This window comes from Durio zibethinus, chromosome 13 (genome assembly GCF_047325235.1).
Source record: "Durio zibethinus cultivar Kanyao isolate XHJ-2024 chromosome 13, ASM4732523v1, whole genome shotgun sequence".
Classification (NCBI taxonomy): domain Eukaryota; kingdom Viridiplantae; phylum Streptophyta; class Magnoliopsida; order Malvales; family Malvaceae; genus Durio; species Durio zibethinus.
This window is the reverse complement of record NC_143174.1, coordinates 2,720,044-2,747,927: the sequence shown is the minus strand read 5'-3', so window position 1 is coordinate 2,747,927 and position 27,884 is coordinate 2,720,044. Positions and strand designations below refer to the sequence as shown.

At 31.4% G+C, this 27,884-nt stretch overlaps 1 protein-coding gene, 1 long non-coding RNA gene and 2 pseudogenes across 5 annotated transcripts; 3 read left to right on the top strand and 1 right to left on the bottom strand.

Moving 5' to 3' along the window:
- Positions 1-64: 64 nt before the first annotated feature.
- LOC111303782 (uncharacterized) lies at positions 65-6,711 on the bottom strand. 3 transcript variants are annotated; one of them, XR_016327018.1, is made up of 7 exons: positions 6,376-6,711; positions 6,067-6,188; positions 5,752-5,817; positions 5,552-5,633; positions 5,205-5,228; positions 4,858-4,979; positions 65-199 (listed from the first exon to the last, which is right to left on the bottom strand). It is a non-coding gene; the product is annotated as an uncharacterized LOC111303782 (long non-coding RNA). The 3 variants fall into 3 exon arrangements; XR_016327017.1 differs by lacking the exon at positions 65-199 and adding an exon at positions 1,590-3,620; XR_002691785.2 differs by lacking the exon at positions 65-199 and having other exon boundaries at positions 3,635-4,979; positions 6,376-6,708.
- Positions 6,712-7,378: 667 nt separating this feature from the next.
- Positions 7,379-12,171, top strand: IPT2 (tRNAisopentenyltransferase 2). 2 transcript variants are annotated; one of them, XM_022900208.2, is made up of 10 exons: positions 7,379-7,720; positions 7,817-7,896; positions 8,734-8,802; positions 9,284-9,356; positions 9,427-9,548; positions 10,103-10,177; positions 10,415-10,837; positions 11,343-11,418; positions 11,526-11,689; positions 11,817-12,171. In XM_022900208.2, the coding sequence occupies exons 1-10, from the start codon at positions 7,480-7,482 to the stop codon at positions 11,925-11,927; spliced, it is 1,434 nt and encodes a 477-aa protein (XP_022755943.2). In that variant the 5' UTR covers positions 7,379-7,479; the 3' UTR covers positions 11,928-12,171. The 2 variants fall into 2 exon arrangements, with proteins under 2 accessions (XP_022755943.2, XP_022755942.2); XM_022900207.2 differs by having other exon boundaries at positions 11,814-12,171.
- Positions 12,172-15,771: 3,600 nt separating this feature from the next.
- On the top strand, positions 15,772-15,890 carry LOC149515230 (5S ribosomal RNA; annotated as a pseudogene).
- A 3,244-nt stretch (positions 15,891-19,134) lies between these two features.
- On the top strand, positions 19,135-19,253 carry LOC149515229 (5S ribosomal RNA; annotated as a pseudogene).
- The last annotated feature ends 8,631 nt before the right edge of the window (positions 19,254-27,884 follow it).

Sequence of the window (27,884 nt, the reverse complement as noted above, 5' to 3'; positions counted from 1 at the left end):
AGGTTGGAGGTCGGCACCAACATTTGGTGTGCCGGTAAGGGCAACATTTTCATATTAGCCGAGCATAAAATAATGTTACTATGAAAAAAAAACCTAAGAGGAATGATAGGCAACCGCTTCAGCTAGAACAAAAACTCACCAAAGTCAGCATTCTGTTCGCCCAACTCAAGCAAGGCCAATCATGGAGTAATTTCAATCCCTGACCAAGCAAATACAAGCCCTCAAACAGATGCTACAAACTATAACCCCACTACAAGTGCTAGACTTAATCACACTGGACTGAGAAGCTGTTATCGGACAACTAAGCTAAAAAACGGTGAAAGCCTTTTTGGCCTCTAGATAAATAGAACACACCAATCTAACTCATCACCACCATAGCTATAATTTTACACATACCATAACCTAAAAGTTTAAACATACAAACCATAAACTTCAACTGAACAGAGATTTGAAAGCTCGGATGCAAGCCATGGACAAAGAACTAAAAACTAAAATAGTAATATTTGAGGATAAGCTCAAGTTTCTGGAGACTTCACCCTTTACTGATGAGATTGACAAAACCATGCCTCCCAAGGGATTTAAAATGCCAACTTTGGAGATATATGACAGTACTTTTGACCCATTTGATCATTTAAAACTTTATAAAACCAATATGATGATACAAGAGGCAGATGAGGCTCTGATGTGCAAAGGTCTAGCTACTTCGTTGAAAGATCGAGCTTAATCTTGGTATAGCAATCTGCAACCAAAGTTGATCACTACATTTAAAGAGCTCAATCATTCATTCCTGTCCAGATTTATAAGTAGTCGGAGAGCTAAAAAAATGACATTGAGCTTGATGTCGATTTACCAAGGGCAAAATGAAACCTTAAAAAGCTATGTCATACGTTTTAATACAGAAGCTCTACAGGTTAAAGAGCTAGAGCAGACGATCGTTGTTGTTGTACTGACTAGTTGACTCAACGATAAAGAGTACCACTTAAAGTTGACATTATCGTTAGATCTATCCAAAACTTTGATCCACGTCCTACTAATAGTAGAGAAATACATCAACATTGAAGCTATAATGAAATTAAACTGAGGTGAGAGAGGCCTATCTCCATTCTTCGGTGGCTGAGTTCAGAAAGGCTTATCTTCATTTCTCGATCGTAAAAAAAACAAGAAATTCTATAATCTTCTTCCAATTGAAAGACAACATAAGGTTAGAAGCATTAGTAGAGAAAAAAGCTACATTGCATTGAATACCTGCTATAAGAGGATTTTGATGCAAATCAAAAGAAATTCTGACCTTAGATGGCCTAAACCATTGAGATAGAAAACAAGCTAGGATTTAACAAAAAGATATGCCTTTCACTAGGATATCGACCATAATATCAAAAATTGTGTTGACCTAAAAAAAGAGATTAAAGCTTTGATAAGGCGAGATCAATTGAAAATATGTATGGGATAAAAAATACATAACTAGTTTAGAAGAGACTACAAAAATGACCACAAAGAACTATCCTAGGACAAATAGGGAAGATCATATCAGGGAAGAAATGATGTCCTAAGAGAAGAGCTAAATTAGGAAGAGGTTCAAGTTGATAATAATAGGTCAATTGTCAGGGTGATTAACGTGATCGTAGGAGGTAGCTCTATCTTGACGAAAAGGAAGTTTAACCCAAGCATGCTAATTGTAGTAGACACATTGGCTAAGAAAGAAAAAAAATGAAAAGATGAGTCAATCTTATTCAGCTCAAAAGATTTTGAAGAGATTTAACACCCATATGATATTGTCATAGTGATCATAGCCTTGGTATACAACTATGTGGTCAAAAGAATTCTATTTGACAATGGGAGTTCAATTGACATTATGTACTATGATTGTTTGAAGAAAATAAGGATCGACGAAGATCAATTAAAGATGATCACCAAAACATTAGTGGGGTTTGAAAATGAACAAGTGTCCGTATGAAGAACTATCAAGCTCTTGATCTCCTTAGAGACAAAGTCAAAAATGATTTCCTCGATCGTAGAGCTCATGGTAGTAAATGTCCCATCTGCTTACAACATGATATTAGATTGACTTAGCCAATCTGTTATGCAGCTCATAGGCTTAATTCCCTATTTGAAAGTGGAATTCTTAACACCAACAGTGGTTAGAGACGTTCGATGAGACTAATTCATAGCATGGTAATGTTATGTCACAATGATAAAGGGTAAGATTGGGAAGTAGACAAGTAGCTCGATCGATATCAAGGTAAAAAACAAAGAGAAATCAATATAGAGAATTGACAAAGAGCAAAAAATCATTGATAAAAACATAAAATGTAAGATTGATATGGGAAAAGTGTACTCTTAAGCCGCTTTGAGCTTCTTCGCTCTGCAAAAGTTTAATTTTGTTTTATTTTTTTTAATTTTGAGGTAACAGTAAAAATGACTGAGCTCATAAGTGGATGTGAAAATTTTAATGTTACTTAGATCGAGCTAACACATCGGTCAAAATATAGTATTAAATGAATAATATACTTCACTTCTACTAATACATTTAATAAGTTGTTTAATAAACTAATCATCATGTCAGGATCTATTTTCATAAGAAATGATCCTGACTTAATGGAACAAAAAGAGATAATTGATCAAAACCTAAACTTGGACGTAAATCGACTCGACTCAACTGAAGACCTTATGATAATTTTGTTTTGGAACAACATTCTTAAAAAATACATACAGATTAGAGCCAAGCTCTAGTATATAGACCAACTGATTCAACTTATAAAAAATAAGGCCGACCTAGTTGCTTGGACATCATTTGATATGCCTGGGATTGTTATCGAAGTAATGGTCCATAGACTACATACCAATCTTGAGATTAAACCAGTTCAACAAAAAAAAAAAACTTTTGCCCTTGAAAGATAATAGACTATTGAGGAAGAGTTTGACAAATTATTACGAGCTGAGCCTTCTGGTACTATCTCTTGGATGAGCGTTATAAGGGTGTTATAACCTTTTTCACGTGTATAGCACTTCTGAATCTAAAATCTAATTTTATGGATCAAAATGTATTATTTAAATATACCTAAGTCAATCTTGAGACCAGTTTTTAAATGAAACAGATTTAGTTGGGTGACCAATTGCACTTAAATAAAAAAGATTGTTATGATTCCTAAAATCCATGTGCAGTAATAGGTTTATGGATCTATATATTATGATAGTTTGATGATTCCACTGGAGAAATTCAGACTCAGGTTAGTAAATAATTTTTTATTATCTAAGCCTAGCTAACCAAATAAGTTTAAGATTTTTTTCTTTTTCTTGTTTGTATTTTATTTATTTATTTATGTTATATATTTATCATTTATTTGCACATACATAACATGAGCTCTATATCTGAGTTTTATCCCTTAAGAAATAGTAAAGTACCTACGCCTTCATGAGATTTCATGTTTTTGTATGGGCTAATGAAAAACTCTAACTCCAATTTAATCTTTTTTCATTTGTAGCCTATAATGAGTGAGGATTAAAATGTCTTACTAATTTATAATAGACAAGGACATAAGAAATAATTTAAAAACTCTTAGACTATCAAACTTTTGAACCAAACAATCAACACTAATTGATGGATCCGCCAACGATACAAACTGTTAAAAATAATTTGGGTTAGCAAGACAGAAAATAACATATCATTATAGCAGATGCATGATGCAAAAAAAAAAATCATGTTGAAGTATTCTTAAAGTTTCACGGACTTAAAGCACAATAAACTTACAATTTTAACCTAAGACGAATATAGTTCAAATTTCATACCAACACGCTACTTAAATTAAGTAAAGAAATCAACTAACTACACCTTTCAATGCAAGCATGTAAGCAACATTAGATGGCACATTTCAAGATTCATGCCAATGTTTTTACATAAATTTTCTTAAGGTATATTCAGCAATCTCCAACAGTAAAATTTTACTTCAAATTTTCAAAAAGTCAAGCATGATATTTCAATTTCAGGAGTCTAACTACAGAAATTTCCCACTGCAAGCATATTCAGAAGCAAAAATTTTCTAGCATTTTTACGCTAGTGATTTAACATTGATGTACATTTCATAATACCAGAAAACCAACTTTCACCAAACAATCCATAAATCTGAGCAATAATAGATAACAATTTCGAGCATTTTTTAATTTATCTGCCCTTAAGATACATGTTAATGATGTAAGGAACAAAATAAACACTTATTTTCATCAAACAACTTAAAAATTAATGCAAAATTCTAGGATTTGCATGATCTTAATTGCATAAAACATATAGCTTTAGGATTCAAAACTTCACTCAATTAGGAAAATAAGTCAAAATCTAATTAAAAAAAAAAACTCACCGATTATACAAAATAGCAAAGAATTATAAGAATAACTTCGATCAAAAACTTTTGCTCTTGCCAGTCCAAAAACACAAAGAGAAGTCAAGAAAAAAAAAAAAAAAACAAAGGGCCTAAAATCTCTAACAAAATAAAGCTCACCTCAGGATTTTTGTATGAAGAGAGGCGTTCAAAGATAAGATACATTGAAAGCGAAAGTGTTATGACTAAAAGCACCCTACTTAAATTTGATAAAAATAATATATTAAATAAAAATTTACCTAATCCTAATAAATTTATATAAACATCTCGACCTAAAAAATTAAAATGAAGTCAAGTTTATTTTTATTCATCATCGATTATGTTCATTTTCATTTGGCCCAAAAGAACAAGACATAAGCTTGGCTGTACACCACCTCAAAGCCTTTGATATGGTTAAGAATTTAAGCAATCAAATGTTTCCCACCCAAAGGAAAATGAAAAAAAAAAGAAAAAAAGAAGGGGGATGTTACAAAAAGTGTAATACCTTCGACAATCCAACTCACTCCATGGCCTCTTAGGCGGTTTATGCACATCGAGATAGACAACATTCCATTTGTGAACTCCCATTTCCCAAGGCTTATTTCTAATATAAGCTGTAGTCAATATCTGTATGAAAACAAGAAAGCATCCAATGAAATACCATAAAAAGTGGTTTATCATCCATATTCATATATGAAAACTCACATTAATGCACTCACTCATGAGATGAAAAAGACCAGTGGCACTGAGAATGCTCATATACCAGTTAAAAGACTGATGAATATAAATTTTCTACCCTTTTATCATTTACAGTCATGCAATAACAACAGAGGAGAGGACATTAGTAATTACCTTATTAAGATTGTTACAAAAAGTCTGCAAAGGAGTGGGGAATATTGTTAGATGATATCCTTAATTGAAGTAATGAATTATGAATTCGAAGCTAAATTAATAACATTTTTCATACCATAAAATGAATGTTTTGAAGAGGGATATTTTTGTTTCTTATGCAATCTAGGAGGTTACCAAAACCCCTAGAGCCTAATTCTAGTTCAAAAAAAAAAAAATTCATACAGTTGGCTGCATTTATTAGACCTCATGTACAAATCTCAGACAAATGCATAAATATAACGTATACACCGCAACACAGTACAATCTCAACATTATTATATTTCAAAATTTCAATAAAGAAAGCATACCTTTTTTTTTCTCGACGAAAGTATCAAAACCTTGATTGAGATCAGCTTCAATATCTTCAGTAATAAGACGCTTAAAATGCCTCTAATAATGTGAATAAAAGAAATATATGCAAAATGAGCTAATGATGAGGAGGACAAAAGAAATCCTATATAAGCAAACCTACTGAATAAACAACTATATAAAACTCTAGAAAGATTACCAAGCTGCGATCATCAAAGTAGACCTCTCCACGTTCCACACAGCTATGGCAAGCAAGTTCACATGGCTGTTAAATTTAATTAGCACATTTAGCAATAAAGACACAAAAACAAGTACAGAAAGACTTGGGATAATACTTCACATTACTTCAGTATATCAACTCTGAAATATTTAAGAATCATTAAAAAAAAAGGAAAAATAATTTACTCACATCCAGAAAAGCAATACATTTTCTAGATAATTTTAACTTTTTAAAAGCTTTAGCTCAAAAACAAAACGTTTATCACAATGTCTGTTAGCAAATTTGGAGCCGTACCTAAAACCTTGCCATAGAGGATACCAGACAACCAAGGATGCCTGCACCTCTATCATTCTGCTAGCAACCACGTCCAAAACCCCCTCTACTTGGGTTATTAGTGTTACAAATAACTAGCAACACTGCAAAAGAAACAGTGAGAAAGAAGATTACTTACCATTAAAACAGGGAGCAAAAATTCAAACAAAGATAAATTCAATTATTTCATGTATATATTCCAAGAAATGCAGACGTCACTAGTGAGCTAAATATTCCTACATGTTACTGTTAGAACTTAAAAAACAAGCTTCCCAAAATTTCATCACCAACCTAACAAAAGCTAAGGTGGGTTCACGAGCGAGCGGTCACGGGCTCAAGGGCTCTTCATGGGTCGGCGACGAGGAACAGAGAAAGGAGAGGAAGGGAGATATGAGAGGAGTGGAGAGAGAAGAGGACAGAGAAACTGATGAATTAGGAATTTCAATCAGGGAAGGGGATTTTTACATTTAATTGACTTTTAACAATGGATTACCAATGGAATTTCCGTCGTTAATTCAAAGTAATTTTGACTTTTAACAACAAATTATCAACGGAATTCATTGGTAATTAAAAATTTTTTCCTCTCATTTTACTTCCAATTTTTTTATTTTTTTTTTCGAAATTTCTTTACGTACAGAAAATTATCTGTCGGTGAATATTTTAGTGACAGATTTTTTTTCGTTTGTAAATCCTGCGCCAAATTCTCATTTTGCTGTGCCGACTTTACTTACGAAGTACCGACAAATTATTTTTCATCAATAATTCTATCAATAAAAAAATTTTAATTTTTTTTTTTAGTTCTCTGTTGGTAAATTATCAGAAGTCTGTCAATAATTATAAATGAAAAAATTCTATCGATAAAAATTCATCAATATTAAAAAGATTTTTTATAGTATATTTGTATCTTAATAAAACATGCATATGAAATTTTGATTTTTTAAATATAAAAAATTAAAATATATATATTTATTTATATGAATGCATGGCTAACATGTATCCATATCCTACGCTCATTTTGAAGTCAAGTAACTTTGAGATTACAACCTAATACGGAATTTCTACGATGATACTGTAGAATGGACGAAGAACTTGAATGATTAAGAATTTATGCGAATCCTAGGAGGCATAAATATCATAGCCATTATTAATAATTAAGTGTTTACTGACGGGCTTCATAGCCTTGTTTGCATTTGCCTGTAGTTTATGGGCTTAGGAACTGAACAAAGCTGATGTTTGACTTAACGTCATCCCAAACCCATTTTTGAATTCCTTTGCGTTGGCCTGTTTGTGACCCTGCCCCTAAACAACAGGCCCACCAAACAGCTAGCTTCTTATCCAACCTCAGCAATTGCGAGGATTTAGAGACAAACAGAGAGAGGGATACCGAGGAGAGAGATGGAAACAAGCACTGAATTGTCTGCTAGAACCCTAAACCTAAACAATGGAGGAGAACCCAAAAGGGAAGAAGAGAAGCCGAAGGTGGTGGTAATAATGGGTCCAACTGGGTCAGGAAAATCACGTTTAGCTATTGATTTGGCGACCCATTTTCCTATTGAAATCATCAATGCTGATTCCATGCAAGTCTATCAAGGTCTTGATGTCCTTACCAACAAAGTTCCTCTCCATGAACAAAAAGGTTCGGCTTTTTATTTGTTTCTCTTTTTTTAAAAAAAAATTTTTTGGGAGGAAATTTTTTTAGATTTTTTCTTAATAGTTTATTAATTTTGTGTAGGAGTGCCCCATCATCTTTTGGGTGCTATTGGCTCAAGTGTGGAATTCACTGCCAAGAAGTTTAGGGATTCTGCAATTCCTGTGAGTTCATGTTGCTTTTTATTTTTCATTATGCCTGTTCTTTTCAGCTTACATGTTTGTGGTTTTTCCAAGGTTTTATATCTTGTGGCTTTTGTTACTTAGCTTTTTGTTTGCTCAAAAGTTGTAGTGAAGTAAAAATAAATGGTTGAAAGGAAAATCCTAATTGAGTAATAATCAATGAACGACTATTGCAACGCATTTTCTAACTCAATTATATATAAGGGAATCCATGCATTTTCTTATTTAAACAATTTTAATTTTTAATTTTTAATTCTTAAAAAATATGTTTGCTTTTGTATTCAATGAAAATTTATTTTTCTTTGTGATTCTGGAAGCAACATGCAAGTAGGAAAAGAAACATCCATATGGGAGCCTAAGTGTCCTAGAGCCTTTTTTATATGGAATATAATACACCATGAGACTTAAGGTTGACAAAATTCTAGACAAATTTTCTGTTAATTCAGATTACCGTTGCCACTCGTTTCCATTTTTTTTCCCCTACTATCTTAATTTTTTCCTGGCCAATTTATTTTAGATCTTCTTCTATGCTTGATTTTGGAGAACATTTTGGAATAAGTATTTATGGACATGCTTTCCCTCTATTCGTGCACTTTTTGCCACAGTGAGTGTATGGAGGTCAAGAAGCATCTAGTTCAATATTCATATTTCATGTTTCTTGACCATAACTTATAGTTTCAGCTTAAAAAATGCATGTCTATTGTCACGTTACATAACTCTCTTTTTTAGTTGTCTGGCCATTATTCATGCTAAATACTTTTTTATGTTATTGTTCACTATCATTTAATCTCTATTTAATTTGTGCTATTGTACTTTCAGATCATTAGTGACATATTATCTCGCAACTGTTTGCCAGTCATTGTTGGAGGCACCAATTACTATATTCAAGTAAGCAATTGTTACTTATGTGATTATTCATCTTTAGTAAAATCAGATGGAGTTTATAACACTGGCATGGTTTAAGCCTTCTTGTGTATGAAGGTGGTTTTAATCCTTATGACTAATAATATGCTATGAACTAAATATTTCTTTAACGAAAAAATGTTTTGCTTGTACTTTTTGTTCACTTTGCGCTGGGGCTTTAGATTATTTTGTTCTTTCCTCTAGCAAATTTGATGGTCAACAATGTTCTTCCGGGCAATGCAAACATTTTCTACCATAATATCTTGCCTAATGCTCGAACATAGCGAATTATGTCCAGTTCCAGGGGGAATCACGTCTCCCATTGTGTCTGTCTCTCTATTTGTGCTTCTTCTTTCTTTTCTTTTTTTTTTTTAAATTTTGTCTCTTCCTATTTATTTAGAGTACAAGCAAATTAGCTTTTGTTCTTCTCTCATTGTCAAATTTATAGTTTAGTCCTTGTATGTAGGCTCTGGTGAGTTCATTCCTTCTTGATGATTCAACAGAAGATATGGATGAAATATACTCAAGCGCCCTTCCTGGTATGTAGGAACCTCTTGCTTTGAATCATTCTAAATTACTAAACTATTGATATTGTTTAAATTGTAACAGGAAATCAGCAGACCGATCATAAGGCTGATTTCCAGGGAGACAGTTGCAATTATAGCTATGATCTTCTGAAAGAACTTGATCCAGTTGCAGCAAACAGAATTCATCCAAATAATCAAAGAAAAGTAGGGACCTATTTTTCATGTATTCTTTACTTATCGATATGCATAGAAAGTCTGCATTTATCATATGCTTATCTTGTTATGGTGCTGGGTTTTGTTATATTATGTTTTTGCTACTAATGCCTACCAAATATTGCTGTGTATCTTACCAAAATCAATTTATAATGAAAATTCAAATTGAGCTAAGTGTAAAAGCACAAGTAGATGATGAATTACATTTTGGCTTCTTGGAATTGTTAGTTTTTTTTCCAGAGCAGTTATTGGTAGAAAGCTCAGTTTCTTACTTCTTTCAGTTTAACTCATCTACTTAGATGCAACCAATAGCTTGAGAGTTCTAAACTATGAAGCTTATTAGACAAACTTGAAATTAAGGTCAACTTAGTCAGCTATACAAAGCACAAGTGTTAAAAATTGTTCTGTTAATGGAACTAAAATGGTTATTTCTTCTGCAAAAGGTTTCAAGGGTTTCTATGATGTGCTTGAGACTTGGTTGTAGAGTTACTTATCTAACTAAGATGTACCGTATATTCGTTCCTGACATTGGTTCAATTTCGCAGATTAAACAATACCTTAGTCTATATGCTCGTTCTGGTGTTCTTCCCAGCAAAGTTTATCAGGGAAAGGCTGCAGAGGTTTGTGATCCATAACTCATGTTCATGGGTCTTGATCTTGTGTACCATCATGAAGTTTAACTTTGTCTTCTTTGTTTTTTAAATTCTTTTATAAGACATTTAATGCTGTTTTGATTTAGAAAGACTGAGCAGAAATAATAATCATTATGACTAAACTAACATTTCTTGAGGGGGAGATGACACTGAGCTGATCTACTTGCTTTTCAATTTTGATAAATTCTGCATGTGGCAGGGCAGAACTGGGGCCGAGTTGATAATTCTAGATACAGTTGTTGTTTTATATGTGTCGATGCTGCCACTCCTGTGCTGGATCAATATGTGGAACACAGGGTAGACTGCATGATAGATGCTGGGTTGCTTGATGAAGTTTATGACATTTACAATCCAAATGCAAATTATACTCTAGGTCTGCGACAGGCCATTGGTGTTCGAGAATTTGAGAATTTTCTTGGAGCTTACTTTTCTGACAGCAGGGATGATGAGAGAAGTGATTTTTCTGGTTGGAATACCTTAAAGTGGTCAACGAGGATGGATGATAAATTGTTAAAAGAAAATATAAGGGGAATACTAAATTCCTCTAGTGATAACCTACAAAAAATTATGTTAGAAGAAGCCATTGACAAAGTAAAAGCAAACACCCGGAGACTTATTCGTCGTCAGGTAAGTCTATCTTGTCACATTGTTGATGATTTTGGTAGACCTGAATTACTGTTGGAAAGCTTTCAGTGCTGCTGGCAATTCAAATACGTTCATAAAACTAACAATTTTTATCCCTGAGATACCCATTTTCAGAAAAGTTTTCAAATTTGTTTTAGGATTTTGTTAATTTTGGTCTTTTCTTTGCTTTCTTCTGCCTCTTCCTTCTACAGATGCTTCTGACCGTGGATAAGTATAAATTACTGAACATTATTTGCCAATTGGCATTCAACTAATCTGATTCTATATAACTTTCAATATGACAGATTCGATATTGGTGACTTTAAGAATATTTTTGCAGATAAATAGTTCCACTAAGTATTAATTTTGACCTGTTCTGAAATTGAGTTGTTTCTGGCACTCAATTTAAGACCACACTCTGAATCTATTAAAATGGAAGCTATATGGCGGTTTGGTGGCTATAAGCCAATTTGTGGAATTTATTAGCATGCAAAATGTTGTTTTGCAGAAAAGGAGGCTCAATCAACTTCAGACATTGCTTGGATGGAATATTAATTATGTTGACGCAACGGAATCTATATCGAGTACACTCCTGCAGTCCTTTACATTCCTATTTATTTTTCAATTGAAAAACTCATCTTCCCTGTTCTTGGGTGAATCATCAATTTGATTGATCATTTCTATATTCCAGGCAAATCTGATGAGTGTTGGGCAATGCAAGTGGTTGTACCTGCTGTGAAAATCATTAAATCTTTCCTCAACGGGGATGATGGGACAGAGTGTGCTTTGAATGGGGAAAATAAAACTATAATGGACACAGTCCAAAGGGACTTGTGGACTCAATACATATGCAAGGTCAGCCATGGCTGAAACGAAACCAGTCTGATAATTTTCATTTACCTTTGTGTGTTACAATTTACTTGCTGTTAAGCTGAAGGTTCTGGTTTTGAAAATTTTTAGCTTATAATTTTTTTACCAGCAGGCCTGCGGAGATAGGGTACTTAGAGGAGCACACGAGTGGGAGCAACACAAGCAAGGCCGCGGGCATCGAAAGCGAGCATCTCGGCTCCGGAAGGCTAAAGTTTGTCCTTAGCAGCAACAAAAACATCTTTGGACAATGATGAAATTTCAACCATTTTTAAAAGTATTTATCTTGAACTTTTTTATGACTTGCATCATATTGGACTCTTTGGTTTGGCATGGGTTTTATTTTTCTTATAATTATTAATTATACATTTTTATTTGATGGGTTAATTTTATTTAATTTTATAATTATTTAAGTCTCTTGTTTGAAATTTTTGTATTAAAATAATTTTAATTCAAAGTCATTATAATTACTATATTTGTTATTTTTATTTGTAGGATTTTGATATATTATTTTACAAAATATCAATTTTAATTAAATTTAATTGATATTTATCTATTTTCAAATAATAATAGTAATAGTAAAAAAAATTTTAAATCAGCAACAAAATGCGGCTCTCATACTAGCATATCTAATAAGTAATATGTAGATATTTAATTTTTTTAAAGATATTTTATTTTTTTAATTTGGATTTGTTTCTATAATTGGTTTTTGATTATTAATTTTTTGGAATAATTAATAGTTCATTTTTAAGTGCTTTGATACGAGGTCAAACGTGGATCTCATATGGTGAAGATCATTGTATTGGTTCGAATGATATTCAAAAGAATGATAAAAGGTCTGAGAAATGTTTATTCTTAAAAGTTCATCAATGATATGTTGATGTTATTAAATGAAAATTTTAAATAAATAAAATATAAAATATAAAAAATAAAAAATTATTAAATTAATTATTAAATATAAAATATATAAAAAAAAATTTTGGCATAAAATAAATGAGTCCAAATGAAATAAAATGAAACAAATATGTAAAAAAAAATAAAGGCCAAAGTGACTCCAAATGGGAACTTTTTTCATGTAAAAAAAGAAAAAAAGAATAGTCAAACCATTTATTAGTTTGCATTAGGCTTAAAGCCTTTACATTTGTTACATACATAAAAAAGAAAAATAAGAAGAAACGGCTTGGATAATGTGAGAGGAAGAAAAAAAAAGCTAAAAGCCAAAAGTGGGAGGCTGCTAATTATTGAAACAAGAAACATGAAAATTGAAGATAAGCCAGGGTTCGTGGAAGGGTTGAGTAGAAAAAAAACTTAAAAAAAAAAAGCAAATAAGAACCAGTAGGAGGTAGAACAGAAAAAAATTGAGCAACTAAAAAAAAATGAAAGTAAACATTGAAAAAAGATTGGGCTGCCAAAGTAAACCAGAAAAGAGTAAAAAGAGGAAATAGTAGTGCAAAACAAAAAAACAAAAAAAAACTGACAGCTAGAACGTGAAAATAGGTAGAAATAGAAATTGTAAAAGATACCAAAAAACACTGGGCAACAAAAAAAAATTGAACAGAAGAAGAAAAATGTGGGAAAGGCTTTGAGAAGAAGAATAAAATCCAAAAAAAAAAAAGAAGAGAAAAGCGAGCAAGACGTAAAGTAGAAAAAAATAACAAAACAAAAGAGGTATCCAAAAAAACTAGGCATAAAAAGAAAGGATTGGAGGCTTTTATGAATGGAGGTGAAAAAAATTAGCAATAGAAAAAGAAAAAGGAAAAAGGAAAAAAAAAGAGAGGCCAGTAATAGGCAGAATACAACAACAAAAAGAGTAGAAAAAAAGGTGAATAGTAGAAAAGGAAAAAAAATTAGAAGTAAGAAGTGAGAACGGTGACAGTAAACACCAAACAAAAACAAGTAAAAAAATAGCAAAAGCAAAAAAAAGAGAAGGCAGTAAAAAAAATGAGCAGCAAAGAAGCAAAAATAAAAAGTCTAGCAAAAAAGGCTAAAGTTGTTTAAAGCAAACTTACTGGAAGAAGGTTCTTATGATTTTGTTGTTGAAGGGAACATTGTGCTAAGACTTCCTCCGTCAAACATGTGGCCTTAACATTTTCTGTAACTGCAATCGCATACAATGAAAATTCTCGAACTCTAGATATTGTGATTGATGAAACTTGGTTTATTGATCCTGTTTAGTGTAAGGGCTTAAAGTTTTGGTATGTAGTCTTAAAAATGATAGTTGAGGATGCTGCCTGGAAATTTTGAAAATAAAAGGGCCTTTTTGTCATTATCCCAAACAAATTAGTAAATGGACTTCACTTTTGCAAGGTATAAGATTTGTTTGATTTTTATTTTAAATTTGTTTACACTTCTTGCATATTTCATTTTGCGCTTATATGTCTTTTTAACCCGTTTATTCTCTTCTTTATTTTAATATTTGTTTATTCATTTTTGTAATTTATTGTTCCATCTTTTCTTTACATGTGCCTTGTTCTTATTTGCTCACTATGTATGTATGTCATTTGTCTATTTCTCGTATTATATATGTTTTATTTGGTGCATCACCAACTATAATGATTTAAATTGGCAAAAATGGTTATTGAAATAGTTTTTTTTATGTCTATTAATATTGTTTGAGGATTTCTAAGAATAATAATTGTAGTAATAAATAAAAATACAAATACTCTTGATAGGTGAGATCATACTCTTGATGGGTGAGATCATACTAGAATAATTTGCACAACAAATGATGGGTGAGATCATACTAGCACTAAAACATTGGATCTTATCAGAACTTCGCAGTTAAACGTGTTTGGGCAAGAGCACATGAGAGTAGTATTAGGATGGATAACCTCTTAGGAAGTCCTAGTGTTGCACTTTAATTTTTTTTTATTTTTCGCTTTCTGTTCATCATTATTACTATATGTTTACTCATTGACTACTATTCATAATGATTAATCCATGAAGGCATGAGAAATTGATCAACCTTTTTTAGGTGTAGTAAAAATTCTAGGGACAAGGGCCTACGTGGGATATATCGAGCAATATATAGGAAAGGAAGGATTGGATACATAATTTGAGCAACAAGTGATGGGTACAATCATATCAGTATTAAAGCACCGAAAGCACCGGATCCCATCAAAACTTTACAATTGAACATGCTTGGACGAAGGTAGTACTAGGATAGGTGATCTCTTGTGAAGTCATCATGTTGCACCCTCAATTTTTTTATTTTTCATTTTTTGTTCGTCGTTATTACTATATATTTATTCGTTGACTACTATTCGTAGTGATTAATTGGTGAAGGCATGAGAAATTGATCAACCTTTTTTTGGCATTGTAAAAATTTCGGAGACGGGAGCTTGCGTAGGATATATTGAGCAGTTTACAAAAAGGGAAGGGTAGGATATATAATTTGTACAACATATGATAGGGGTCATCATACCAGCACTAAAGCATCAGATTTCATCAAAACTTCATAGTTAAATGTGCTTAAGTGAGAGTAGTATTACGATGAGTGACTTATTAGGAAGTTCTTGTGTTGCACTTCACATTTTTTTTTATTTTTTGCTTTTCGTTCATCATTATTACTATATGTTTATTCGTTGACTCCATTCACAATGATTAATCGATGAAGGCATGAAAAATTGATCAACTTTTTTTTGGGTAGCAGAAATTTCGAGGATGGGAGCCCGTGTGGGATATATCAAGCAACATATGAGAAAGCAAGGGTCGAATACATAATTTGTGCAACAAGTGACATGTGTGATTAGACCAACATTAAAGCATCAGATCTTATTAGAACTCCGTCGTTAACGTGCTTAGATAAGAGTAGTATTAGGAATGGTGACCTCTTAGGAAGTCCTTGTGTTGCACCTCACATTTTTTTATTTTTTGCTTCTCGTTCACTGTTATTACTATATGTTTATTCGTTGACTACCATTCATAGTGATTACTCGATGAAAGCACAAAAAATTAATCAAAACTTTTTTTGGCATAGCAAAAATTTCGGAGATAGAGACTTGTATGGGATATATTGAGCAGTGTGTGGTAAAAAAAGGGTAGGATACATAATTTGCTCAACAAATGATGGGTGTAATCATACCAGCACTAAAGCACCAGATCCCATTAAAACTTTGTAGTTAAGCATGCTTGGACGAAAGTAGTATTAAGATGGGTGACTTTCTTGAAAGTCTTTGTGTTGCACCCCACATTTTTTTTTATTTTTCGCTTCGTTCATCGTTATTAGTATATGTTTATTCGTTAACTATAGGTTGTAGTAATTAATCGGTGAAGGCACGAAAATTTGATCAACTTTTTTTTTGACGTAACGAAAATTCTGGGGATGATGGCCCGTATGGGATATATCGAGCAACATACAAGAAAAGAAAGATCTAATACATAATTTATGCAATGAAAGATGGGTGCAATCATACCAGCATTAAAACACTGGATCCTATTAAAATTTCGTAGTTAAGCATGCTTGGACAAAAATAATATTAGGATGGATAACTTTTTGGGAAGTTCTCCTGCTGCACCCCACATTTTTTTTTATTTTTTGCTTTTCGTTCATTGTTATTACTATATGTTTATTTGTTAATTACCATTTGTAGTAATTAATTGGTGAAGGCATGAGAAATTGATCAAGCATTTTTTTGTCATAGCGAAAATTTCAGGGATGGAGGCTCACATGTGATATATCGAGCAGCATACAAGAAAGGAATAGTTAGATACATAATTAGCGGAATAAGTGTTGGGTGCGGTCATATAAGCACTAAAGCATTGGATCCCATCAGAACTCCATAATTAATCGTGTTTGGACGAGAGTAGTATTAGGATGGGTGACCTTTTAAGAAGTCTTCATGTTACACCCTAGATTTTTTTATTTTGCATTTTTCATTCATCGTTATTACTATATGTTTATTCATTAACTACTGTTCGTAGTGATTAATCGTTGAATGCATGAGAAATTGGTCAACTTTTTTTTAGCATAGCAAAAATTCCAAAGACGAAGTCGATCAACCTTTTTTTTAGCATAGCGAAAATTTAAGGGATGATGGCCCATATGGGATATATTGAGTAGCATACAGGAAAGAAAGGGTCGGATACATAATTTGCACAATGAGTGATGGGTGCGATCATACCAGCACTAAAACATCGAATCCCATTAGAACTCCCCAGTAAAGCATTTTTAGGAGAGAGTAGTACTAGGATGGATGACCTCTTTAGAAGTCCTCGTGTTGCGCCCTACTTTTTTTTATGTTTCACTTTTTGTTCGTTGTTATTACTATATGTTTATTTATTGACTACCATTCGTAGTGATTAAATGGTGAAGGTATGAGAAATTGATGAACATTTTTTTTTTACGTAGAGAAAATTTCAAAGATGCGAGCTCGTGTGAGATATATCAAGCAAGATTTGGGAAAGAAAGGTTTAGATACATAATTTGCACAACAAGTTATGGGTGTGATTATACCAACATTAAAGCATCGAATTTTATCAGAACTTTGTAATTAAGTGTGCTTGGGCGAAGGTAGTATTAAATGGTGACCTTTTGGGAAGTTATCATGTTGCACTCAACATTTTTTTTATTTTTCGCTTCTCGCTCGTCATTATTGCTATATGTTTATTCATTGACTGTCGTTCATAAGGATTAAGCGGTGAAAGTACGATAACTTGATCAACCTTTTTTTTTTTAGTAATGAAAATTCCAAAGACAGGGGCCCACATGGGATATATTAAGTATCGTACGGGGAAAAAAAGGGTAGGAGACATAATTTATGCAATAAATAATGGATGTGAGCATACCAGCATTAAGGCATTGGATACTATCAAAACTTTACAATTAAACATACTTAGATGATAGTAGTACTAGGATGGGTGATCTTTTAAGAAGTTCTCATGTTGCACACCATTTTTTTTTATTTTTCACTTTTTGTTCATCGTTATTACAATATGTTTGTTCGTTGACTACCGTTCGTAGTGATTAATCGATGAAGGCATGAGAAATCGATCAACATATTTTTTTGGTGTAGTAAAAATTTCAAGAATAGGGACCCGTACGGGATATATTGAGCAATGTATGGAGAAGAAAGAGTCAGTTACATAATTTACGCAACAAGTGATAGATGTGATCATACTAACACTAAAGCATCAGATCCCATCAAAATTTCATAGTTAAGCGTATTTGGACGAGATTAGTACTATGATGGGTAACCATTTAAAAAGTCCTCGTGTTGCACTCCATATTTTTTTTTTTTTTTTTTTTTGTTAATCGTTATTTCTATATGTTTATTCGTTGACTACTGTTCATAGTGATTAATTGGTGAAGCCACGAGAAATCAATCAATCCTTTTTTTGGCATAGTAAAAATTTCAAAGATAGAACTTGGGCGTAGGATATATTGAGCCGCGTACAGAAAAAAAAGGGTAGAATACAAAATTTATGCAACAAATGATAGGTGCAATCATACCAGCACTAAAGCATCAGATCTCATCAGAACTCTACAGTTAAGCATTCTTGGGTGAGATTAGTACTAAGATTAGTGATCTTTTAGGAAATCCTTGTGTTGTACCCAAAATTTTTTATTTTTCACTTTTCGTTCATCGTTATTACTTTATTTTTATTTGTTGACTACCATTCATAGTGATTAATAAGTGAAGGCACGAGAAATCGATCAACCCTTTTTTTTTTACGTAGCAAAAGTTTTAAGGATGAAGGCTCACGTGGGATATATCGAGCAACATACGAGAAAGGAATGGTCATATACATAATTTACGCAATGAATGATGATTGTGATCATATCAACATTAAAGCATCGAATCTCATCAGAACTCTGTAATTAAACGAGCTGGACGAAAGTAGTACTAGGATGGGTAACCTTCTGAGAAGTCTTCATGTTGCACCTCACATTTTTTTATTTTTCGCTTTTTGTTTGTCATTATTACTATATGTTTATTCATTGACTACCGTTCATAGCAATTAATAAGTGAAGGCATGAGAAATCGATTAACCTTTTTTTTTTTTTTTTGTAACATAAATTTTAAGGATGAACACTCATATTAGATATATCAAGCAGCATATAGGAAAAAAAATGGTGGATACATAATTTGTGCAACGTGTGATAGGTGTGACCATACCAGCATTAAAGCATCAGATCCCATCAGAACTTCACAGTTAAGTGTGCTTGGGCGAGAATAGTACTAGAATGTGTGACCTTCTAGGTAGTCCTCATGTTACACCTCATTTTTTTTATTTTTCACTTTTCATTCGTCTTTATTATTATATGTTTATTTGTTGACTATTATTCATAGTGATTAATCAGTAAAAGCATGAGAAATTGATCAACCTATTTTTGGCATAGCAAAAATTCCAATGATAAAGGCCAGTATGGGGTATATTATGCAGCGTACGGGAAAGGAAAGGTAGGATACACAATTTTTGTAACAAATAAGAGGTGTGATCATACTAGTAGTAAAGCACTGGATTCTATCAAAACTTCACAGTTAAGCTTGCTTAGGCAAGAGTAGTACTAGGATGGGTGACCTCCTTGAAAGTTCTCACATTGCACCCCACATTTTTTTCACTTTTTGTTCATAATTATTATTATATGTTTATTCGTTGACTACCGTTGGTAGTGATTAATCGGTGAAGGCATGAGAAATCGATCAACCTTTTTTTTGGCATAGTAAAAATTTTGAAGACTAAGGCCCGCGTGGGATATATCTAGCAGTATATAGGAAAGAAAGTGTCAGATACATAATTTGTGCAACAAATAATGGGTGCGATCAAAATAGCACTAAAGCACCAAATCCCATTAGAACTTCACAGTTAAACGCGCTTGGGCGAAGGTAGTATTAGGTTAGGTGATCTCTTAGGAAGTCTTCATGTTGCACCCCAAATTTTTTTAATTTTTACTTTTTATTCATCATTATTATTATATGTTTATTCGTTGACTATCGTTCGTAGTGATTAATCAGTAAAGGCATGAAAAATCGATCAATTTTTTTTTTTGTAGTAAAAATTCTAAGGATAGGGGCCTGTGTGGGATATATCAAGCAACATGGGAAAGGAATGGTTGGATATATAATTTACGCAATAAGTGATGGGTGGGATCATACCAACTCTAAAACATTGGATCTTGTCAAAATTCAGCAGTTAAGTGTGCTTGAGCGTTAGGTAATACTAAGATGGTTGACCTCTTATGAAGTCATCATATTGCACCTCAAATTTTTTTACTTTTTACTTTTCATTCGTCATTATTACTATATGTTTATTTCTTGACTACCATTCATAGTGATTAATCAATGAAGGCTTGAGAAATCGATCAACCCCTTTTTTGGCATAGTAAAAATTTCAGGGATGGGGGCCTACGTGGGATATATCGAGTAGTGTACGAGAAATGAAGGGTCAGATACATAATTTATGCAACGAGTGGCAAGTACTATCATACCAGTAATAAAGCATTAAATTTCATCAAAACTTTGTAGTTAAGCGTGCTTAAATGAGATTAGTGCTAGGGTAGGTGATTTCTAAGGAAGTTCTCATGTTGCACCGTACAATTTTTTATTTTTGGCTTTTTGTTCATCGTTATTACTATATGTTTATTCATTAACTACTGTTCGTAGTGATTAATCAGTGAAGGCATTAGAAATTGATCAACCCCTTTTTTGGCATAGCAAAAATTTTAGGGACAGGAGCTTGCATGAGATATATCAAGCCGCATACGAGAAAGGAGGGTAGGATACATAATTTGTAGAACGAATGATGAGAGTGATCATATGAGCACTAAAACATCGGATCTCATCAGAACTTTGTAGTTAAACATGCTTGGATAAGAGTAGTACTAGGATAAGAGACTTCTTGTGAAGTTTTCATGTTGCATCCAACATTTTTTTATGTTTCACTTTTCGTTCGTCGTTATTACTAAATGTTTATTCGTTGACTACTATTTGTAGTGATTAATCGATGAAGGCAGAAGAAATTGATCAACCTTTTTTTTTTAACATAGTGAAAAATTTGAGGACGAAGGCTCGAATGAGATATATTGAATAGCGTACCGAAAAGAAAAGGTCAAATACATATTTTTCACAATAAGTGACGGGTGTGATCATATCAACACTAAAGCATCAGATCTTATTAGAACTCTTCAGTTAAGCATACTTCGATGAAAGTTGTACTAAAATGGGTGACATTTTGAAAAGTCCTTATATTGCACCCCACATTTTTTTATTTTTCATTTTTCGTTTGTCGTTATTATTATATGTTTATTTGTTGACTACTATTCATAGTGATTTATCGGTTAAGGCACAAAAAATCAATCAACCCTTTTTTTTGTCATAATAAAAATTTTAGGGACGGAAGGCCGCATGGGATATATTGAGCAACATATAAAAAAGAAAGGATCGGACACATAATTTGTGAAATACATGACAGGTGTATTGATATCAACAATAAAGCATCAGATCCTATCAAAACTTCGTAGTTAAGCATGCTTGGGCAAGAGTAGTATTAAAATAGGTGACCTATTGGAAAGTCTTTGTGTTGCACATTGCTTTTTTTTATTTTCACTATTTGTTTGTCATTATTACTATGTGTTTATTCGTTGACTATCGTTTCTAATGATTAATCGGTGAAAGCACAAAAAATTATTTTTTTGGTGTAGCAAAAATTTTGAGGACGGGGGCTCACATGAGATATTTGAGCAGCGTACGAGAAAGGAAGGGTAGGATACATAATTTGTGCAACGAATGATGGGTGCGATCATGCTAGCACTGAATCATTAGATCCCATTAGAACTTTACAGTTAAGCATGCTTAGGCAAGTGCAGTACTAGAATTAGTGACCTCCTTTGAAGTTCTCGTGTTGCACCTCACATTTTTTTTATTTTTAGCTTTTTGTTCGTCATTATTACTATATGTTTATTCATTGACAGCCATTCATAGTGATTAATCGGTGAAGGCTTGAGAAATTGATCAACTCTTTTTTTGGTGTAATGAAAATTACAGGACGAGGGATCGCATGGGATACATCAAGTAGCATACAAGAAAAGAAAGGTAAGATACATAATTTGTACAACAAATGATAGTTGTGATTAGACCAACACTAAAGCATTAGTTCCCATTAGAACTCTACAATTAAGCATGCTTAGGTGATAGTAGTTTTAGAATGGGTGGCCATCTGAGAAAGCCCTCTTGTTGCACCACACATTTTTTTATTTTTCACTTTCCATTCATCGTTATTACTATATGTTTACTCGTTGACTACCGTTCATAGTGATTAATCAGTGAAGGCATGATATTTTCAAATGTCGTTGAGTCTCTACTTAGAAAAGCTTTATTTATTTTTCAAAAGTCATTAAGCCTCTGCTTAGAGGAGCTTTATTTACTTTCAAAAGTCATTTAGTATCTGTTTAGAGGAGCTTTATTTATTTTTTAAAAGTCATTAAGCCTCTGCATAAAGAAGCCTTATTTATTTCTCTAAAGTCATTGAGCATCTGTTTAGAAGAATCTTATTTACTTTTCAAAAGTCGTTGAGCCTCTACTTAAAAGAGCCTTATTCACTTTTCAAAAAGTTGTTGAGTCTCTGCTTAAAGGAGCTTTATTTTCTTTTCAAAAGTCATTCAGCCTCTGCTTAAAAAAACCTTATTTACTTCTCAAAAGTTGTGAAGCCTCTGTTTAGAAGAATTTTTATGTTATTCAAAAAGTCTGAGTATGTTTAAAATATATATATGTCAAGATGATTCTTGATTGGGTTGTTTATGTTTTTACACAATTCTTGTTTTACAAAAATTGTGCAAAAAAAGATAAATGTAGACACCTTAATATATCCGAGGCTCTACTTGTTTCTATTAATTAAATAATAAATAATAAAAAATAAATAAAATTAAGTGGTTGAGTTTAAATGAAACTATTTGTTTGGGTTTGGGTTGGACTTAAAATCTAAAGTTAAAATTTAAAAGGAATTAAAATCCTTTTTGGATTAAGGTTTTTTTATCAAAACTCTATAAATACATTCCCATACAGAAGGAAAAAATACACAGAGATTAAAAAAAAACACACGCGAAGGCTGTGAGAGAGCATAAAAATTTTTAAGAGATTTTTGGGTTTAAAAGATTTTTTTTGGGAAATTTTTTTGGAAAATTTTTAGATTCTAGTTGAATTTTTAGGCAATCTTTGAAGATTTCAATGACTTTTGTGAGATTCCTAGTTTTCGATGTCAGTTTTCTAAAAATCAATGAACTTCTTATGACTCAACTCAGATTCTAATAAGATTTTTGAAATTTGATAAATATTCAATCAGAGTTCATCTAAGTTCTAAAAAGATAGAGAGTGAAAAGAGAAAATGAGAGAGAAAGAGAAGAAAATTTGATGAAAAAAGAAAGAATTTGGTCATTTATACTACTATTAAACAATGTCATTTTAGGCATTTAAGAAATCCAGGATTTACGTGTTTGCTAGTGGGTGACTCGACCCATAGGGCTCGACCCACTTTCAACCCACGTCCCCGACTCCAACTGAGCCGAGCCATAAGCCACACCGTTTCAACTACTTTTCCTACCTGTAACCGAGCCGAGCCATTTTCTTGGTATTTTTTATTTATTTATTTATTTATTTATTAAGTATTTTTACATGATTAAAATTTAAGAAAAGTAAAAAAATATATAAAACAAAATAAAATAATTTTTTAAAAATAAATAATAATTATCCAATGATGAAATTTTTAGAAACTTCAAATGGTAAATTTTTATAAAATTCTTGGGTGATAAATTTTTTTCTAAATTTGTCATAAATGGTGGAATAATTTAGATAAAGTTTCAATAATAATAATTAATATTTATTTTTAATCAAAAAAATTAATTAAAATTTTGAAATTAAATACTAATTACTTAAGGATGAGATTCTTAGAAATTTTGAATGGTAAATTTCTATGAAATCTCTATGTGAGAAATTTCTCTAAATTTGTCTCAAATTGTAGAATAATATAGATAAAATTTCAATAAAAGTAATTGCATTCTTTTCCAAATAAATTTTTTTTGTTAAAAATATTTGACAATTATCCAATGATGAAATTCTTAGAAATTTCAAATAGTAAATTTCTTAAGAAATCTCTAAGTGAGAGATTTCTTTAAATTTATCCCAAATGGTGGAAGAATTTAAATGAAACTTTAAAAATAATTGCATATTATTTTCTTTTCAAAAATTAAAAAAAAATAAAAAAAATTCTAAATAGACCCAAATACTAAAAAATTTAGAAATCAAAAAGAAAATTTCTAAATAAAACCAAATTGTGAAAAATTTAGAAATCAAATAAAAAACTTTTTAAATTAGCCCAAATAGTGAAAAATTTAGAAATAAAACTTGTAAAATAAAAAATAAATCCCAATGATGAAATTCTTAGTAATCACAAATATATGATTATCTAAGAAATTTTTAGATAAGAAGATATTTCTAATTTTAGCCCAAATGGTGGATGAATTAGATATATTTTCAATTAAAAAAAACCAAAAAATGAAAATATAATTAAATCTTTTTCCAACAATGGAGCGTATTCAAGAAAACAAATGGGATTCTTAAATTCTCTTAAGATGATGAAGTATTTTTAAGAATTTTACCAAATTAATGTAAAATCTTAAAAATTATTTTCAATATCAAATTTAAGACCATTAAAATTAAGAGCTTAAGATAATTTAAAATAAAGTGGCATCGTCCTTTAGATGGGCATTTGGGAGTGTTATAACATTCTCAATATGTAACCAAACTCTTGAACCATGTTCTGATTAGCAGATCAGAACATATTCTTTAAGAGACCTTAGTTAAGCTTAGAAGCTCCTTAAAATGATAGATTTATTATGTGGCTAATCACACCTAGTTAAAAAAGATTGGTGGTGACTCATTTTATTAAGTTTAGTTATAGATTTATGGATCTATATGTTAAGATAAGATACATCTAGTTTTAGTATCTCAGTTAAAATGGTCCATTGCATACATTAAGGTTAAGTATGCAAACTAAAAATTTTATGCAATTAATTAAATTTTCTAGTTTGAAAATTTTTTTCATTTAATTAATAAATGCTTGGCTACCAAAATGGCTCACATATTGAAGTTAATGGAATATTTTATTATTCTAAGGTTACAAGATGGTTGCTAAATTATCTTATTCATTTACTTGCCCAAAAGGGGTTTATGTGTAGGATAACTTGTTTTGGAACATAAAGCATAATGGTTGAAGGTATACCAACCTAGAAAATTTGTCTACCTAAAAAGGATAGGTTTTCAAAAACTAAAACATTCCCATATTAGATTTATGTGAAAAGTTCCTAATCGCATGTTACATTCTTTGCCTAAATGAGAGTTTGTGATAATATACTTGGATCTTTCAATAATTGTTAGAACATTATGAATCATTGCTATACAACTTATGATATTACCTGTTGATTGATATTACATTTTATCTTAAATAGTGACTTTTACTGTCAATAGCAATCAACCTACTATCGAAGTACTTCATGGTCTAATTATAAGAGATTGAATGAAGTTTTAAACTTTGCTAGTGAGATAGATATTACCTTACGCTTTTCAAAGCCTATTGATCTTACTAATGAAAGTATTATTGAACATAAGAAATTTTTTACCAAATGGGAAAAGGCAAATCACATGTGTTTGTATGCCATTAAAAGTTCTATCTTTGAACACCTTTTAAGTTAATTGGATACTACTAAAATTACTAGAGATCTCTACAATGCTATAAACAATAGATATAAAAAATCAATAAGTATGAGGCTGAAGACCTTGTGAGTGAGCTTACGAGTATAAGATATGATAATGTAGAAAGTGTTAAAGATTTTATTATGAGAATGGTCCACATTTAAACCAAACTAACTTCTCATGAAATTGTCCTCCCTGACAAATTCATTGTTCACCATGCCTTTAACTGCTTATCTATTAAGTTCACCCATATCAAAATAGTCTATAATGCTATGAATAAAGTTTAGAGTGTTAATGATATCATATTAAAATATGTTTCTAAGGAGGAAAAACTTAAGAAAAAAAGTGAGAGTGCTCATCTTACTACCTACTCCAAACTCAATTACCAAAAAATTTATAGGAAACTTGATAGATATGTTCCTAATCCTCATAAGAAAGTTCAGGATGACAAAAAATAGGTTAATGGTTAGACTAAAGTGGTAAGAGGTCCTAAACCTAGCATTAAAAAGGATATCAAGTGTTTTTCCTACAATAAAAAAGGTCAAATGAAATTTGAGTGCCCTAAATATAAAGCTTGGTTAGAAAAAAAGAATAAACAAGAAAGTAATTCATTAGCTCTTGTTTGTTTTCAATCCTACTTTTTTAGTGCCCAACTGAATTCGTGGTAGCTTGATAGTGATGCAACTATTCATGTTGCTATTACTTTATAGGGGTTTAAAAGCAAACAGCAGCCAAGTGAAAAATAGGCCAAACTTAAAGTTGGAAACAATGATGAAGTTGATGTTAGTCATGTAAGAATAATAGGTTTAAATTTGGATTATGGCTTTGGATTTGTTTTGAAAAATATTTTTTATGTACTTTCATTTAGAATGAATTTGATTTCAATTTCTATTTTGGACAAACGTGGTTACTACTTTGGCATTGAAAATGGAAAAGTTGACTTAGTTTTAAATTCAAATGTTGTTGGTGAATTTAAACTTGTTGACAAATTATATATACTATGTTTGGCCTTTAATAATGAATATAGTTATAATAATGTTGAAAAGATAGTGTCTAAAAGTTCTTTAATTAAAGAAAACTCTTTCTTGTTGTGGCACAAAAGGGTGGGTCACATTTTTTATGAAAGAGTTCAAAGATTGATAAAAGATGGTATTTTACCATCCTTTACTTTTCAAAAGCTAAACATTTATGTTGATTGCATAAAAGGTAAACTAACTAAGACTAAGAAGAAAGAGGCAACTCGTAATTTTGACCTTTTAAAAATTGTACAAACTGATATTAATAGACCTCTTACATCTACTTTGTCTGGTAATAAATATTTTGTTACTTTTATTTATGACTATTCCCACTATAGGTATCTTTACCTACTAGGTGAAATTTTTGATGTTTTTGATGAAGTCAAAATTTTTAAGACTAAGGTAGAAAAACAATTAAGGAAAGTCATCAAAGTTGTTAGGTCTGATCGTGGTGGTGAGTATTATGGCAGACATGGTTAAACTGGACAATATGTAGGATTGTTTGCCAAATACTTACAAGAGTGTGGGATTGTTGCCAATATACTATGCTTGGTAATCCTGAACAAAATGGTGTGGCTGAAAGGTAGAATCACACCCTTAAGGATATGATAAGGAGCATGATGAGTGTCATAACGTATAAATTTGTAAACCTTTTGCTAGACATAAACTTAAAAAGTCGTCACCAATCTTTTTTGGCTATGTATGATTGGACACATAACTGAATCTGTCTTATTTTAAAGAGAAGTCTCAAACTTGATTTGGGTATCTCTAAAATATAGATTATGGTCTATAAAACCAAGACTAGGTCTAGGAATATGTTATGAGTGAGGAAGGTTATAGCATCCTCACAATTCCTATCAAATAATGGTTTTGGTTTGATTTCATGTTATCCAAGCCTCAAAATATCTTACCAAGTAATTAATTATTATGAATTATCTTAAAATTACTCCAATATGTTAGTAATAATTTTAGGACATTCCCTCATCTTCTGAGTATTCAAGAAAACTAGTGTCACATTTTGAAAAGGTTTTGTCATTAGATTCATTCAATTTTTGTAAAAAAATTTATTGGTAATTTTTGTGAGAATCTTGATATTGAAAATCTTTTCTAAATTCTCCAATATGTTGGTAAAATTTTAAAAAAAATTTTCACTTAAGAATTTACATAAAAGTTGTTATTCGTAATGTTCTTAATAATTCCATCATTGAATATTCAAAATTGATTTTTATAAAAAATGTTTTATTTAAAAAATATCTTCCAATATGTTGGAAAGACTTTTTGTCAAAATTATCCTATAATATGTTAGTAGGATTTTATGAAAATTATTTGGTTTTGGAATTTTAATTTTTTTGTCAAAAATTAATAAAATTTTTCAATATGTTGATAAAACCTTATATTTTTATATTTAAAAAAAAAATCACAAAACCCTCAATCATCCTTTAAAAACCTAGACCTGAAGTCAAGGCTGTAACTTTCCACTGT

Excerpts from the sequence above, each read along its gene's own strand:
- IPT2 (XM_022900207.2), top strand. The coding sequence starts at position 7,480 with ATGGAAACAAGCACTGAATTGTCTGCTAGAACCCTAAACCTAAACAAT. Across the intron at positions 9,357-9,426 it reads ATACTCAAGCGCCCTTCCTG|GAAATCAGCAGACCGATCAT; the intron begins GTATGTAGGAAC and ends AAATTGTAACAG. Across the intron at positions 10,838-11,342 it reads GGAGACTTATTCGTCGTCAG|AAAAGGAGGCTCAATCAACT; the intron begins GTAAGTCTATCT and ends GTTGTTTTGCAG.